Below are 15211 nucleotides of genomic sequence, written 5' to 3' on the forward strand. Positions count from 1 at the left end.
GGCTGTCTGCCGCTCCTGCCGCTGGCAGTGTCCTCGGGCAGGACCTCTTCGCTCCTGTGAACTGTAAAGGACGACTTCCCCTTCTTCCCGAACCCGAGCCGCCGTTTGCGCCCTTCCTCGCCCACGCATGTACCACCAACAGAGACGCACGTGGCGACGTTATGCATGCGGCCAGTTGGGGGTGACGTCGCGCGACGTCGCGGCGCCGCGACGTCACCGTATCGGACATTTTCGTGGGGTCGTGGTTGTGCACGTCGTGGTGGTGGTGATGACGGTGGTCGTAAGAATGGTAGTGGAGTGGTCCATGGCGATACGTTAGAGATAGATAGGTAGAGAAAGAGAAAGAGAGAGAGAGAGAGAGAAAGAGTCAGGCCGAAATTGGTACCGTATCGTAATCGTGGCAGGGGGTCGTTATCCGATCGATTACCCGTTCGATCGGCGTTCGATTACCAGGGGCGACGAACGTGCTCCGTGACGATGCGTATCCGGGAGGAGAAGTCGCCGCGCCCCGAGTTCGGCCACATCCAGCGACGCAGTCGGCGTGGGTGTGTGGGTGTGTTCGAGATTTGTGTCGTGTCGAAAAGGAGGGTGAGGGGGAGGTGGAGAAAAGAAGAACACAGACGATTAGAATGCATCGGGCGCTGAGGGATGGGTGCTACGAGTCAAGGGTGCTCTCGACGGCGACCTTCGACGCGCTCCCTCCTCCGGTTCCTAATCGCATTTAACCCCTTTGAGCTCCTTCGACATAAGGGCGAAATTCCTCAACGCGTGCGGGCAACATTGGACCAAACGTCGGACGCCTTCGGGATACTGGTAGATCGGGGATGAAAGAAATTTGGAAAAGCGTCGGGAGCGAAATCGGGACACCGAGGTCCGAGCATCTCGCTCCAATTAGAGGGACGGAGGCCAAGTCGAGTCCTCTCCGCTCGGTGGAATTACCATAACGAAGAGAGAGAGAGAGAGAGAAAAAAATAGAGAAAAAAGGGGAGACGCGCGGAGAGAGGAGAGCACGCCGGATCGTCGCCTGGGGCCGCATCGGTGAAACGGGGTCCTCGACGGCGCTTTCCTGGGAGGACCTCCGCGCCTCGACGGCGAGGCGAACGCGAACGAGACGCCGAGGAGAGGCGAGAGGACCGACCCGAGCTCGACCTCTCCTCCTCCTCGGGGTCGCAGGGGCCGAAGAGGCCCCGAAGACCGACCGAGAGGGACGAGGTCGCGACGACGCGACGAGATATCGACCCCTAATGCGTTACCTGTCGCGGATAGCTGGCTCGTGCTGTTACTCTTCTTCCCCAAGCCGGACTGGTACTGCACCGCGCTTCCACCCCCGCTGCTGCTCCCGCTTCCGCTCTTGCTGCCCGGAGAGCTCTTCCGCCCCCTCCTGGAGGCGTCCTCCACGTGCAGGTTCACCGCCGTGTCGCTGAGACTGCCGTCTGTGGAAGGAACGATCGGATCAGGGCCGGTGGATGGAGCTCGCGACCGAGGTTCCTGGGAACGGGAGGACGTCTAGAGGGAGGGAGGGCCAGGGCGTCTACTCACCGACTTTCTCGTCGGGCGGGACGTCGGCGTTGCTGAGACTCCTGCTGAACTGGCCGCGCTTGCCGTTGGCCTCGGCCGGGTGCCGGGAGGACGTCTTCTCGTAGGAGCCGGACTGGCCGTAGTCCCTGGATTCCGGCATCGAGGAGGCGCGCCGGTCGGCGTCGTCGCGGGATTTCCGCGGTCGAGGTCGCGGGTCCGCGTGGTCGCAGCGGTCGTTCACGGTGGCGGCCGGTTTCGTGGACGGTCGGGTGGCGTCGCGTGATTGGAGAGGGTTTTCGTCGGCGGCCCGAGCGTTTTTAGCAGTGTCGGAGGTAGCGGTTTGGGAATCAAAGAGATTTGAATTAGCGTTACCGGGGCAGGGTGCTCGATTACGGGGTCTACGAGGATCGCACGGGCCAAATCCGCAGGACTCGCTGCACTGGGACTCGCTCTCCATCGAGTACTCGTAGTACTCGAGGGTGTCGCTGATGGCGACGTTTCTCTTACTACCGGGTCGCTCCCGGCGACTCTCGAGGTCGCGCGCCTCGGGGCAGCTGCTGTTCCTGCGCCGGTACCTGGCCCCGGGCTCCTCCGGGCGGCTGGAGCCGCCGGGCCCGATCACCGTCTCCGTCGAGCCGAAATCCTCCTCGGAGTCCGGGGCGGGCCCCGAGTACCGCCGCTCCTCGAGCCGGTGCAGGTCCTCCAGAACCCGCGGCTCGGGGCAGCTGCTGTTGCGCCGGCGACGAGGGACGCGCCGCTCGCCCGGATCCAAGTAGTCCTCGTCGGAGGGCAGGACGGGCGTAGACTCGGCCCGTCCTCGAGGGACGTTCTCGTAGTCCCTGATCTCCCCGCTGTGGCGGCGACGCCTCCGCCTCCGGGACCCTCCGTCGGACTCCGAGGTCCGGTAGTCGGCGTACTCGGGCGCCTCGACGTACCCCTTCCGGGCCGAGGGCGCGTCCTCGGGGTAGTCCTCGCGGTAGTCGTCGCGACGATCGTCGGGATAACCACCGGGATAGCCATCGCGATAGTCGTTGCGATAATCGTCGCGATAATCGTCGCGATAGTCGTACCGCTGCCGGTCCCCGTACTCCCGGCAGTCGGTGGAGTACTCGTCGTCATTGGAGAACTCAGCGCCGTAGTTCCGCTCCAATTTCTCGCGGGTCTCTCGCCCGTCCCCCAGGTAGGCGTCACTGCTCCTGGCCCTCCTCCGAGAGCGCGAGTCGTCCTCCTCGGCGTCACCGCGCGCCCCGTGCCGGCTCCCCAGGGAGGACCCGCGCCTCCGCCTCCCGGAGGAGTGCACCTCGTACATCTTCCCCGGAGGGTCGATCTCGTCGATGCTACAGTACAGGTGGTCCCCACCCGGGTCGTAGAGACCGCCCTCCCGGTCGGAGAACCTCCCGTCGCCGTTTTCTCCGAGAAATCCGGCGTCGCGGAAGCCTCCCAGGAAGAAACCGACGTCGTAAAGGCCGTCGTCCAGGGCCGACCCGTAGCCTTCGACCTCGACCGCGGACCCCGGGTCCGCCTCGTCGAGGCCGGGCACATAGATCTCGGTTTCGCCCCCGCTGAGCTCCGAGTCGTACCCGTAGAAGGGCCGAGCCTCCTCTCGGGCGGCCCTGATCCTGGCGACGAGCTCCTTCCCGTCGCCGTTCGAGTCATAATAGGACTTGCTGCGGTCGCCCAGGGCGGGGATCTTGTCGCCGTACTTGGAGTCACTGAGCGACAGGTTCCTCTTCAGCTTGCGCCGGGCGGTCCCCAGGCTATCGTCGCTGAAGATGTTGCCGGAGATGGTCCCGGTAATGGTCGCGGACACGGTCTCGTGGTCGAAGCTCTTGGCCTTCCTGGAGAGCAGCCGCTCCCCGGCCCTGCCGACCAGCCGGTCGTGGTCGAAGCTCCGAGCCCTGGAGAGGAGCGGCGACGCGACGACCCTCGAATCGGCGAGGCCCCCGGCCCTCCGGAACCCGGACGAGCCGTGGCCGCCACCGCGACCGCGCCACCCGGGGGTCCTTGCCCGCGGCAGGGAGCTCGCGCCCGGGTAGTCGCCGCGGCGGAACTTGTCCAGAAGGCGCTCGTTAAAGTCTACCCGGAGGCAGTCCTCGACGTAAATTTCGGGGATGCGGCCCCTGGTGGGCTCTTCCGGTTTCAGGAGGTAGCCCTCGCAGACGCTGTACTCGCTGGTCTCGGGGCTGTAATACCGCATCAGGTTCTCGTCGACGGTCCGCGACCTCGTGAAGGGTTTGCGCATTTTTCTGTAAAGCGAGCGCACCACTGCGGACTTGCTCCGTACGAGGGGATGCGGCGGGATCGCGTGCTTCGGGGCGTTCCGGACCTTCGGGATGGGCTCGCTGGGGCAATGACATTCGCTGCAGGGTACCCTAAGTCGGTGCTTGCGCCTAGCGCGCCTAGGGGGTGGGGGCACGGGGGATACGACACCGGGTATCAAAACGTTTTTAACTGTCGGTCTGCAAACAATTGTTTAATATAGAGTAGTAGCGGTCCTGCGGAACATCGCGCGGAGAGCCCATTCTTCGCTCGCTACCGAAGGTGACGCCCGCGGCCGAGCGAGTCCCTCGGCGGCCACCTCGCCGTTGGCCTCTTCCCCCGGGTAACCTCGAAACGGGACTCGCTCGGCCGGCAGCGCGCACCGATCCCTGCTTCTTCCAGAATGGGGCGGCATTAAATGGACATTGGCCCGGGGAGGGTGGGTGCGGCTACACTAGATAGACCGGAAGGGCTAATCCCGACGAGAGATCTCGGGGTCCTAGAGAAGCCTAGAGCAAGCGGGAGGCAGAGAGAGAGAGAGAGAGAGAGGGTGCGTCTAGAGGGGCTTCGGGTCTATCCGGCAATGTCCATTTAATTCAGGGATCGTCGCTCCTCGAGACGAGCTGCCGCTTGCTCCACGCGTCACCTGGACCGCGAAATCGTTCGGTCGGACGATCTGTCCTTTCCTCGAGGAAGACGCCGGTGGAACACGCGACAACTTCCGCCTCGAGCGGCCGACACGGAGGCTCGACCTACGGAGACCGTTTTAAGCCGGTCTAGACCCTGGAGAGGATCTTCGACTCGGTAGCTCCGTTACCCTAGATAGGACGACAATAGGGGATACTCACATCAACGCCCGGGACGCATGCGGTCGTTCCGACTGCGTGCTGAAGGCACTGCTCGTCACCGAGGCGATGCTCTCCATGTCGGAATCGCCGTGGTCGCCGAGGATGTCCCGGTCGGGACTAAGGTGGCCCCTTCGAGTCCTGTGCATCCGGTAGACGTGGTGCCCGTGAGACATCGACAGGGCGTCGTGGTCCATGGAGGGCAGGTCGGAGTCCGAGAGGCCGCTGTAGTGCCTCTCCCACCCTGAAATCGGCGAGCGATGTCAGGACGCTCTCCCACGACTCCCCGCACCCTCCTCCTACCGATATCACCAGGGACCCTTACCTCCCATCCCGGTGTTCCTGTAGGTGGTGTGCACCTGCCGATTCCGGTGCTTTATGAACCTCGTCCGTTCCTCCAAGTCTTGAGCGACCCTCTCCTTGAGAGCGGCGTGCAGGTTCGCCGGGATCTGGGGCAGCTGCCTCTTCTTCGGCGACCCCGTCGGCGTGGCCGTGGCCGACCTCGACCCGAACCTGAAAACCGAATTTCGAGCTCGGCATGGCGATGACGATTCCGTAATTCATATCGACTCCGAGGAAGTCGCTCGACCAACCTGGGTCCGTAGGCGTGCGAGTAGAGGATGGACCTGTGCTCCGGGGGCGAGAGTGACCTGTGACCCGTCGGGCTCTGCGATCGTCCTCGGTAGGGAATACTCGCGGAGTCCATCGGCGCCGCGCTGTGCGATCTGTGGCCCAGCATCCCCCGATGCGACTCCTCCTGGAAATGGAAAATCGACCGTCAAGGAAGGACTTCTTCGGTCGTAATCGACGGAACGGCGACTCACCTTCCTGTAGGACTGGTACCCGGAGACGGAGGCTGGCTGGTCTCTGGACGTCATGAGGGCCGCCCTCTTGCGGCCTTGAGGGGACATGTCTCTCCGACTCCGGTGCTCCCCGTCGACCCCCAGGTCCCTCTCGGGCGGTGGGCTGGAATAGTGGCTGCTCCAGCACGCGTTCGTTTTGACTTAATTAGTGATCGGAGTGTCGCTTAATTCTAAATGAGGCGAGTGCCGTGATCGCGCGACCGACCGGCCGCCCGGCGACGGTCCCCCAGGTCCCGCTCGGCTCGTTGGAGCGAGGAATATTGAAAATTGCTGGAGACCGGAAGTACCCTCGCCGGGACGCAGCCGGTCGCTGGAAGCTCACTAAAAGCCATGGTTTCGGGTCGTTCCTACGTGCAGAAAGCGATGGCGATACGACGAGGACTCTAACAACTATGATGCCGATCTTCTAGTACTCGGACCCCCGGACGCCTCCTCCGACCTCTGGCTCGACTTTTCGCCCCGCGTCCCGAAATTCGGACTCGTCCTCGACTCCCTCCCGCGAGGTCGGAAGAAACGTCCAGGTGGACTCGAACTCCGGGTAATCGCGAGGTAAGGAGGATCCCCGACTCGTAGTCGGGCGCGAAATCGGATGCATCGCCGCGGCCTGGACATTCGGTCGTCCTCTTCTAGCGGCTAAGACCCTAGAGCACGGCGGTCCTTGCGGGCGAAGGACTCGAAGGACGAGGATCAAGCCAGGGACCCTACTCTCGAGCTCATACGATCAACTTTCCCCCGCGAAATTGTCAGCTTCGCTTCAATGGAAATTTTTTCATGCAAATCTATTCATAAGCGAACCAAAAAAAAATTCATATGAACTCGATAAGTCGAGTCCCGGACGTCGATCGATCGTGGTTCGACTCGATCACCCGCTGGGACCACCGGCAGTGACGATGCGATACGTGACTTAAGTGACTTATGAAAGAGAAGTAAAGTTTGAAGAGCCGTACCGCTTATAATTTGACGGGATATTATGAAACCTAAAAAGTAATAACAAAACACAGGGTTAAATTCGTCGAGCAAGACCGCTGGGCTGCGTCTACGATTACGCGCGGGGAAGTCGAACCGAATTAAAGGAGAGATAGATCGCCCGAATCCTCGAGATCTGCATTTGGGTCCCGATCGAGGACTCTCCGCGAGGACCTCCTCGGTTCCCTGGAAGTCGGCGCCGGGAGGACTTCCGGCGAAGTGAGCCGAGGATCGGAGAGCGACCGATCTCGTGGGAGGTCTAAATCGAGGTCTACCACGTGGAATGGCGATCGATAGTTACGTCCAGCCGGCGTCATCGTAGCTCCAGAAGGGCCTTGGGGTAGGTCGGGGTTTCGGAATCGAGGTAAGTCTGGACGACGGCGCGGCGTGCACGATCGGCCAGGGATTCATCGGGTCCCTCGGGACGTAAAGGCGGCCGTAAAAGCGGCTGTAAAAGTGGCCGTAAACCCGTCCAGGTGAAACAAGGTGGGCGCCCGATCGCGTATCGATGACCGCGTCACCATTTACCGACTGCGGCGGCGGCGGATCTCCCCACACGTGGTGGAGGCGCGTTCGTCGAAAGTTAATGCAATAAGGGCCAGATCGGTGGTGGTGGTGCGCCGTAGCGATGCATCCATCAATGCGGCGGTGAAACCTTTTAGGTAATCCTATTACGAGATATTGGACGTTAATAAGTACGTGCGGAGGGCCGCGCTTTGCGTCCCGACGTTTCAATTAGCACCGGCCAGTTTGGCAGCGGATGCGTCGCGGGTCCGTCGTGGGTCCGTCGCGACGCCGGGCGCCCCGGCTCGATTCGGGTCTCCGGATTAAGGCCGGGGGGATTATGGAAACCACCTGCGAGACCCCCTTCGAGGGAGGGATCGACGATCGGCGGTGCCTATTTTTCCTTTCGTCGTTCCGCACGATCCGCGGTTTCCGCTCGGGACCCTTGCGACGCCCTTCTCTCCGCACTGCGGTGCGAGGCCTCGTTTATCTCGGCGAGACTATTTATAAGGATTTCCAGGGCTCTCTCCTCCCTCAAAGGAATTAAAATCGTAAGCAAAGCCCCGGGGAATCGGCGACCGGCTCGCGGTCCTCCTCGCGCTCTTTCCAAGGACCCCTACGCGAGCAAAGCGAGAGGGATTCGAGTAATCGCTTTCGAATTCGAGAGGGAGTCGCCTCAAAGGAGGAAATCCAGATACCCGGTGATCCAGAGATCGAGGGATCCAGGGCTCCCAGAGGCGGCGCGATAAGCCGCGCCGATAACCGGGACGCGGCACTCTCGATAACTCGAAGCACCGGGCGCATCGAATCGAGAGGACTTCTGACAAAGAGTCGATCCTGCTTCTTAAACCCCGAGGATAAAACTCGAGTTCGAGGCCGGGACGCGCATAGAACAAGAAATACAAATTAATTCACCCGAATCCTTAGCGGGAAATTTTCTTCCCTGGGAGTTCGTTAATGCCCCACGTGGGGTGAGGAACATTCGGAGATAACGAGAACGAGACTTCTTGGATATAGTAATTTCGAGGGGGATTAATAACGACGCCGCAGTCAGCGGGGGTGGCGATAGGGTGAGCGAAGGGTGGCGTACGCCGCGATAAGAGTACCGGGCGAATTGCACCGACGATTGCACTCCTCGATTGCACCAGGTCCGCCCCCGAGGGAGGAGAGAAACGTTTCGAAAAATCGGAGGTAAACTCGGCACTCCGGATTCTGATCAATCCGTGACCGGGACTCGGTACACCGAGCACTCACGAGTAACGATCGGACGTCATCTTCGGAATATTAATTGGAAAGCGGCTTAAGGGCGGCTCCGCAGCCAACGGTGGTAGCAGGCCAACTGGCATGTCAATTGGCTTGTTGCCCAGTTTTATAACTTAGTCCTCCCTCCCCTCCCGCGTCCCTCTCTCTCTTTCTCACGCATCCAACCCACCCTCTTCTTTCTCCCTCTTTCTCTCGAGCAAGAGGCTTACGTCAGAATGACTGCGCTGGGTGTAAGACAAGGACGAATCGCGCTTTTATTCGGAGGAGGACCACCCCTGCCCGAAAGTCCCTCCCGAGGTTCTTGGCACCGCACCCTGGAGTCAAAGGGGTGACGCGCCGCCCTCCTCGATTCGCGATATCCTGGACAAATTCTAAGAGAGAAAAGGAGACGGGGTGTCGCTCGTCCGGAGAGCCGGAAACACGGAATCGCGTCCACGGGAAACGGAAGTGGAGACGCACAAAGAAGGGCAGAAGATCCCGGATGTCTCTCGCTTTCGATCCCCCTATTCTTAGACTCTGACTCATGCCCCGACTCATCCTCGATTCGTTTACATCGGGTGGCCCTCGTTCCGAGGTGGATACACGATTAATCCGGGAATTTGCGTACGTCTCCCAGCTTCGACACGGATTCTGACTCATTTCCCCGTCATCGACGTTCCCGGGAAACCGATTTTAACGACCCTGAGCTCAGGGTATCGACGATTCGCGTCCTCGCCTTAAGGGGGAAAGGATACGGAGGCGCGACTCGCAGGCCGAGAAACGCTTCCTGGGGGCATCGATGTCGACCGAAAAAAAATCAATCCTGGTCCCCCTGAGTGATCAGCTGGGAAAACGTGGGGATTTTCTAGGCTCTTGGCTGGAGTCTGAATTTCGGCGCCGACCGTTCAATTTCTTATCCGCAACGGCACCGAGAAGGAGCCGTAACGGAGAGCGCGCCGGCTCGTGTATGTGCCCGTTATTGCCAATTACGTCCGCGAAGCAGCCTACATGGAAATAACCATTCGCAGGACAGTTATGGGCCGAGTTACGAGTCCTGTAAACGGGTCCAAAGCTCGGAATAGCGACACCGTCGTATGGGTCCCGTGCTCCTCTCATCGGTTAACGACGATCGCGTCCGCAGCTTCCGTCGCGATCGGGAGGCAAGGAGCCCGGAAGCGAAGGAGACAGAATCCGCACCCATGGACCGATTCACGCCTGGCACCGTGATCCCAAATTTCGGCCCTGGAAGGCGCTCAAAAGTCCTCGAGTTCTCGGGAACCGAAGAGTCCTTGGGGTAGGTCCGGCGAAAAGGTCGCGAAAAAGGAAAAATGCGAAAAATGCGAAAAATGCCGGGTGTCGGCGAGAGAGCCCGGTAATAAGCACGGGGCCTCTCGAAAGGGTGGCGAGCCTCTTTCGAGATTACCGAGGCACGTCTTTGAGCCTTGGGTTGGCAGAAACGAGCGCGAGTCTTGCACCTTTCCTTTCATAATCTAGGGCTCGAGGAGAAGACAGACCGAGTGTGCACGAGCCCACCTGGAGGAACTGCCGATGCTGCTGATACTGGCACCGTCGGCGGTTCTCCTTTGATCCCTGGACACGTCGCAGTCGGTGATGTCGCACTCCGACGTGTCGGAATCGCTCAGTCTGGAGGCGGTCGAAGGTGGACTGAGGTGATAATCCACAGGTGTTATCACCATATCGTCGGCCGGCTCCTGGTAATGTCTGCGGAAGAGCACACGTCGATTTTTACACCTCGTCGACCCCTAAATCATATTCCGAGGGTACGGCCGTCGTCGGAGACGATCTCGCGTATCCGATCTAACCGATCCTCTGACCGCGTCGCTGGTCGGCGGGGTAGGAGCGTCTCGGGGGAAAAAAAAAGAAAATCGAGCACCATAGTTCCGTGATCTCTAACTCCACCTTCTTGGATCTGTAAGACCTCTTACGCGACGACGGACGAATTACGGAAGGTAAGACGACCGGCGAGGTTCGGCGAGTCTAAGGGTGCACGCAAGAGGTGTTAGAGATTTAAGGGTGATCGATGGCCGAGGGATCGCGATCCACTTTCCGGGGATGAATCTCTCTCACCCGGCCAGCCGGTGCTCTTCGTGAGCCATCAAGTAGTGCCACTCCGGTTTTTCGTCAAAGGCGGAAATGGCCAGTTCCAGGATGACCTCCCCGAGGAAGTCGTTGGCCCCGTATCTCAAGTAATCCCAGACCGTGATCTCCAGGGCTCTCTGCCGCAGCTCGGGCCTCCTGATTCCGTTGTAGAAGAACGTCTGGTTCCACCTGGGATCGTTCGTGTTGGCCAGGGTCTTCGTCCGCCTCTTCGACTTCTCGCTGGGGCAGAAACGTTCGGTTCATAAATCGGAGAAAATTCCCGCGCCATAGTTTTCCCATTTTCGTATAACGCGGAGACAAAAATTAGATCTCGTCCCCCTCGTGATCGAATCCTACGAAATTGGGGGAACTTCGCGCCGCCCGTCTTTGGCACCCTGGCCAAAACCCGGTGGCGCCCCTTCGGCCTCCGGGGAGGGCTTGGAAAATTATTTACCGCGGCGTTAAACGGTATCCGCACGGGGCGACGATATCTTACGGACGCTCCCGGAATATTCCCGCCAATGGCACGGTTTCGTCCGCCATAGCGACACCCATGGACATCCCGGTCGTACCTCACCCCATGCGTCGAGGGGTGCACCCGTGCCCCGCCAACTGTGTCAGCCCCATATTTTTGGTTACATGCACGAATCCGCATGAATTATGCACGGGGGCGTGCTTACTCCTAGGTATTTACGAGGTACGCGTTATTATTGAGAAGTCGGCACCGAGGACGAATCCAGGAAGGGCAGAGAGAAGCTCCTCCTCGTTGGCACCATTACAAATTCGGCACCGAGACGAAGAACTGCCATTTGAGGGTATACCCGGGTGAGGGTGGAAAATTCCTCTTCTCCCGAAGGAAGAGGCACCAGAGGCGATTTCTTCAGGGATAGGTCATGGTCACGAACCTCTTTTCGGGGAGCAGGAACACTTTGGCGTAGGGATTCCTGGCCTGGCCGTCGCCTCTCGGCTTGAGACCGGCGGCGCACACCAGGGTGACGATCAGCTGGAAGCTGGCAGGGTCGAAGCCGAGTTTCACCTGGAGACGGCCTCCGATGTTGGCATTTCCTCCGGGATGTCGACCGTGCCTGCCTCGTCCTTGGGCCTGCAGGTCCGGAGATCCCGGCGACGTGACCAAAACCGCGGGTTTCTCTCGCCTCATGCCGTATAACTCTGAAAACGTTTCCCATGACTCGCATCGGCTCGACCACGACGTGGGAGGCGATCCTTAGGATCGATCGTCGCGGGGGGGCAAGGGCAAGGTCTCGGGGCCGTCCAAAATTCGATCCAGGAAGCGTTAGCGATTTTTTAAGGGAGAAATGAACTCCACTCTCCTGGACCGGATTTTCGACCTTCGGCTCCGATTGATCGACACGAATCGATCCTCGTCCTCCGGGATCGGACACCTTGGGTACATTCGAGTCCCCAACATTTGCCAGACACCCGCGGTACGTTTAACGCCGTCAGAAAAACGGAGGACCGACGAATTCGTGCGACGGGGACGTTCGTTCGACCGGTCGGACCGACACAGAGGGGGACCGCTTCCACGTACCGAGTCTCTGAAAAAAAGAATCCTCTTGTGAGTTACCTCGACCAGGGCGCGTCGTCGAGTTCCGGCCCGATCGCGCATTCATTTCTTTATGTACTAGTCATTTTGACGGGTGTCGAACTTCCTAGTTCCTCACTTTAGCCATCGACTTCGCGCAGACCTTACGAGCAGTATGCGGCAGCACAAGAGGACCGCGCAAGCAGCACTTAAGCAACTTAGCTTCTGGCACAAGAAATATACGGGACGTGAATCTTTGCATTGACTTATTTTCATTGGCCCTCGAAAATTATATATTTATGTATGTATATATACTCGGTAGACTCGGTTAACCAGATTTCAGGCGGAGGAAGAACGGGGAAGCACCGTGGAATACGGATAGGACGTGAGAAACGGGGTTAAAAAGAGAAAGAGAGAGAGAAAGAGAGAGCGTAAATCTCGAAATACGAATACAAGACACACATATGAATATGAAATAGTCATAAGTTGTTGCTCCCATATGTCTAATTTTCGACGGTGTTTAGGCGGGGGTGCAGTAGCGCTACGTTCTACGTATCTACGGTAAACATCGAGTAGCATAAAACGTGGATTCTATGTCAAAGTTACTTTCTACGATTTTTACGTGGTCGTGCCTCCTTTCGGTAGGACCGCAGATCCCTCGCTAAAGCCTTCTCTAATGCGTTTTTTCTATCTGAAGCTCTACACCGAAGTAACGGAGCGACGAGTGCGAGTAAAACGCTGCTTTACCTCGTTGGCTTTTAGACAATTTTGCAAGACTCGAAATTAATTCCACAGCTGGGTAACGTTTCGATACCGCAGCGTTGTCGGTCGTGATTTCTCTCTTTTTATTTTTTTTTTGGTATTTTTTTTATATTTTTTTATTTTTCTTTCCAGCGTACGAGCACGATGGATCTGGTTGGTAGATTCGATTCGCCGTGCTCTCCTTGCGGGGCTCCAGGAATCGAGGGCCGAATCGTCGTTTTTATGCTATGTCGGGAAGTCGATCGAGCCGCGAGCGATCGATCGATCGACTCGTCGCGGATCGATCGGGAACGGCGAGGGGGCACACCGAATCGGGGCGACGGTCGACTTAATACAGGTGGAAGGAAGTAATTATCAGCGAGAGGCATACCCCACAGTATAGATTTCTTAAGACCTGGAATGCGAAAAATCATATAATCTGTGACAATATAGCGAGTAAGTCGAACGTATCCTTAAGGTCTAGCATAGATTCTACGGATTCGCAGGAGCTAGTGATAAGCCGTAAAAAAGAACCGAACGACCTGGAGCGACGATGGAGGCCGTTAATAATACTAATAATAATAATACGCGAGGCTCCGTTTTTAGAATTTTCTCGGCACATCGCCCGGAAGGAGCGCACAGTCCCGAGAAGAGAAAAAGCTCCGCTCGGACGGAGCTTTAAGGTGGTATGAATTATTTCGCCGTGCGCCTGCAGATATTGAATGTTCTCAGGTGCGAGGCGCGTTCACGGCCGGGACTTTCCGCGAGAGTCGAGGAGAGTCCCGGGTTCGCGATCGGGGCAGCCCCCAGGAAGTCCCGACTCCTAGTCTCGAATAAAACCCGAAACGACGAGTAGGGGGTTCACCTGGAGTCGGAGATATTCACCTTTGTGGTGATACTGTGGAGCGCCGCCGACGGGGTCGTGCTTTTGCCTCCACTGGGTCTGGCCGACCACCTTCCTCGAGGACAAGGACGTCGCGCTCGTCGCGGAGGGTGCCTCCAGTACGGCCGACGTGGGTGACAAGTTTCTCGAGACTATCAACTCTACCTGCGGCTCTTGCCTGGACTCGGCGATGATGTCGCAGACCTCCTGGAAACTTTTCCCCTGGAGGGACCTGCCGTTCCATTCGATCACCTCGTCACCTGGAACAGCCGATGACACCAAGGGTCGTCTCTACCGTACTTTTTTTAGTTCAAGGATCCTCTTACCGGGTCTCAGCTGACCCTCGATGTCGGCCGTGCTGCCCTTTTTCACCTTCTCGATAAGAGCGCCTCTGGAACCGTTTTCCAAAAGTTTACCGCCGACTACCTTCAGGCCCAGGATGCTGCTGCTGCTGCTGGACCCCGGGGACTTCCTCAGGATCATGTGGCCGATGATCTTTTGCCCGTCGCTGCTCACTTGCCAGGACAGAGGGTGCTGCGAAATCGGACGCAGCGTCTCCTTTGGTTTCTTCGTTTCAGTTTCCTGGACGAAACCGACCTCGAGAAACGACGCGACTCAGGGCCCGAGAGGTCCCGAGAGCCTTGTCCTCCGAAGACCTCGACGATACCTCGAAGAGGACCGCGGAGGTTCCAAAGAGTCGTTCCTCGAGGCGTTCTCGCCCTCGGGGACGGGGAGAAAAAGCTTGGCACTCGAATGGAGTTTGAAAACGTGCATCGCTAGCTAAGACGACGGTCCTTGCAGAGGACTCTGTATGCACCAGGAACGGACACCCTGTGGAAGCCGGGAATTTTGACGAGAACCAGGATACCCCTTTGAATCTATTTCTTCTCGGAGAGAAAACCCTCGCCGAGGCTCCCTACCTCCGTTAAATCTCGGGCCCGAGGGTTCTCGTCGAAAGACCGCCTTCATCCCCGGTGTAAAACGAAAAGAACAGACAGGGACAGGACACCATCGAGAACCGTGCAGAAAGGGCAGGACATGCCGCAAGCGTGTAACGAAAGTGACGACAGCGACGACGAGAAGCGGCGCTTTCATGTCGGCCGGAGAGATTCCAAGCTTCGTGCGAGAAGGGAGGAGGGTGAGATCGCGGATCCGCGGAAGACCCCGAGCGATTCTACCCGGGGGATGGAGGTGAGTCCACGGGGCTCGTCCTTCGCGCCCCGAAGAACCGGACGGTGGTGGCTCGATCGGACGCGGTTCCCTCGCGAGTTCCCGGTCCCCGCGGTTCGTTTCGTCCCCTGGGAGCTCGAGAGATCGTCGACCCCGGCCGAGGTCCTGGAGTCGGGTCGGAAGTTGGCGAAACTCGAAGCGAGTCCGGATCCGACCACGGTCGCGCGGCGCGTCCAGGAGAGAGAGGAGGAAGAGTCGAGAAGAAGAGGAGGGGACCCCGAAGAGGACCCCAGGGCGCGGCCGAAGGCTAACCGAGGCCCGTACCTTGGGCAGGTCGCCGCGGTTGCTGTCCTCGCTGCTGGTGAAGGTGCTCGAGGTGTCGATGCCGGAGTCTTTGGTCGCGCTGTCCTGACTACCCTGTCGGTCGGCCTCCCAGGACCAGTCCTCCTGAGGGCCGTCCAGGGTGGTGCCGCCGTCGAACCGCACCGTCTTTTTCCCCCTCCGTTCCGTGAACCTGACGAGCACACGGGCACGCGTGCACGAGAGGTTCCCCCCGGCCTCTTCCGTGAGCCCGGCC

At 59.0% G+C, this 15211-nt stretch overlaps 1 protein-coding gene across 1 annotated transcript in view; it reads right to left on the bottom strand.

Annotated features, from left to right (window-relative positions):
• Window positions 1-15211, bottom strand: part of LOC105701945 (regulating synaptic membrane exocytosis protein 2) — a 37661-nt gene that overhangs the window by 6388 nt on the left and 16062 nt on the right. The window contains exons 7-20 of the mRNA XM_012429105.2: window positions 14959-15148; window positions 13791-13998; window positions 13467-13724; window positions 12973-13020; window positions 11203-11467; window positions 10286-10537; window positions 9731-9919; window positions 6433-6462; window positions 5447-5600; window positions 5216-5379; window positions 4948-5135; window positions 4626-4866; window positions 1540-3977; window positions 1254-1433 (exon numbers count right to left, since the gene is read on the bottom strand). Coding sequence (XP_012284528.2) covers window positions 1254-1433; window positions 1540-3977; window positions 4626-4866; window positions 4948-5135; window positions 5216-5379; window positions 5447-5600; window positions 6433-6462; window positions 9731-9919; window positions 10286-10537; window positions 11203-11467; window positions 12973-13020; window positions 13467-13724; window positions 13791-13998; window positions 14959-15148 — 4805 coding nt within the window. The remainder of the gene's footprint in view (window positions 1-1253; window positions 1434-1539; window positions 3978-4625; window positions 4867-4947; window positions 5136-5215; window positions 5380-5446; window positions 5601-6432; window positions 6463-9730; window positions 9920-10285; window positions 10538-11202; window positions 11468-12972; window positions 13021-13466; window positions 13725-13790; window positions 13999-14958; window positions 15149-15211) is intronic.

Source organism: Orussus abietinus, unplaced genomic scaffold (assembly GCF_000612105.2).
Source record: "Orussus abietinus isolate OABI.00-Male unplaced genomic scaffold, Oabi_2.0 scaffold46, whole genome shotgun sequence".
NCBI lineage: Eukaryota > Metazoa > Arthropoda > Insecta > Hymenoptera > Orussidae > Orussus > Orussus abietinus.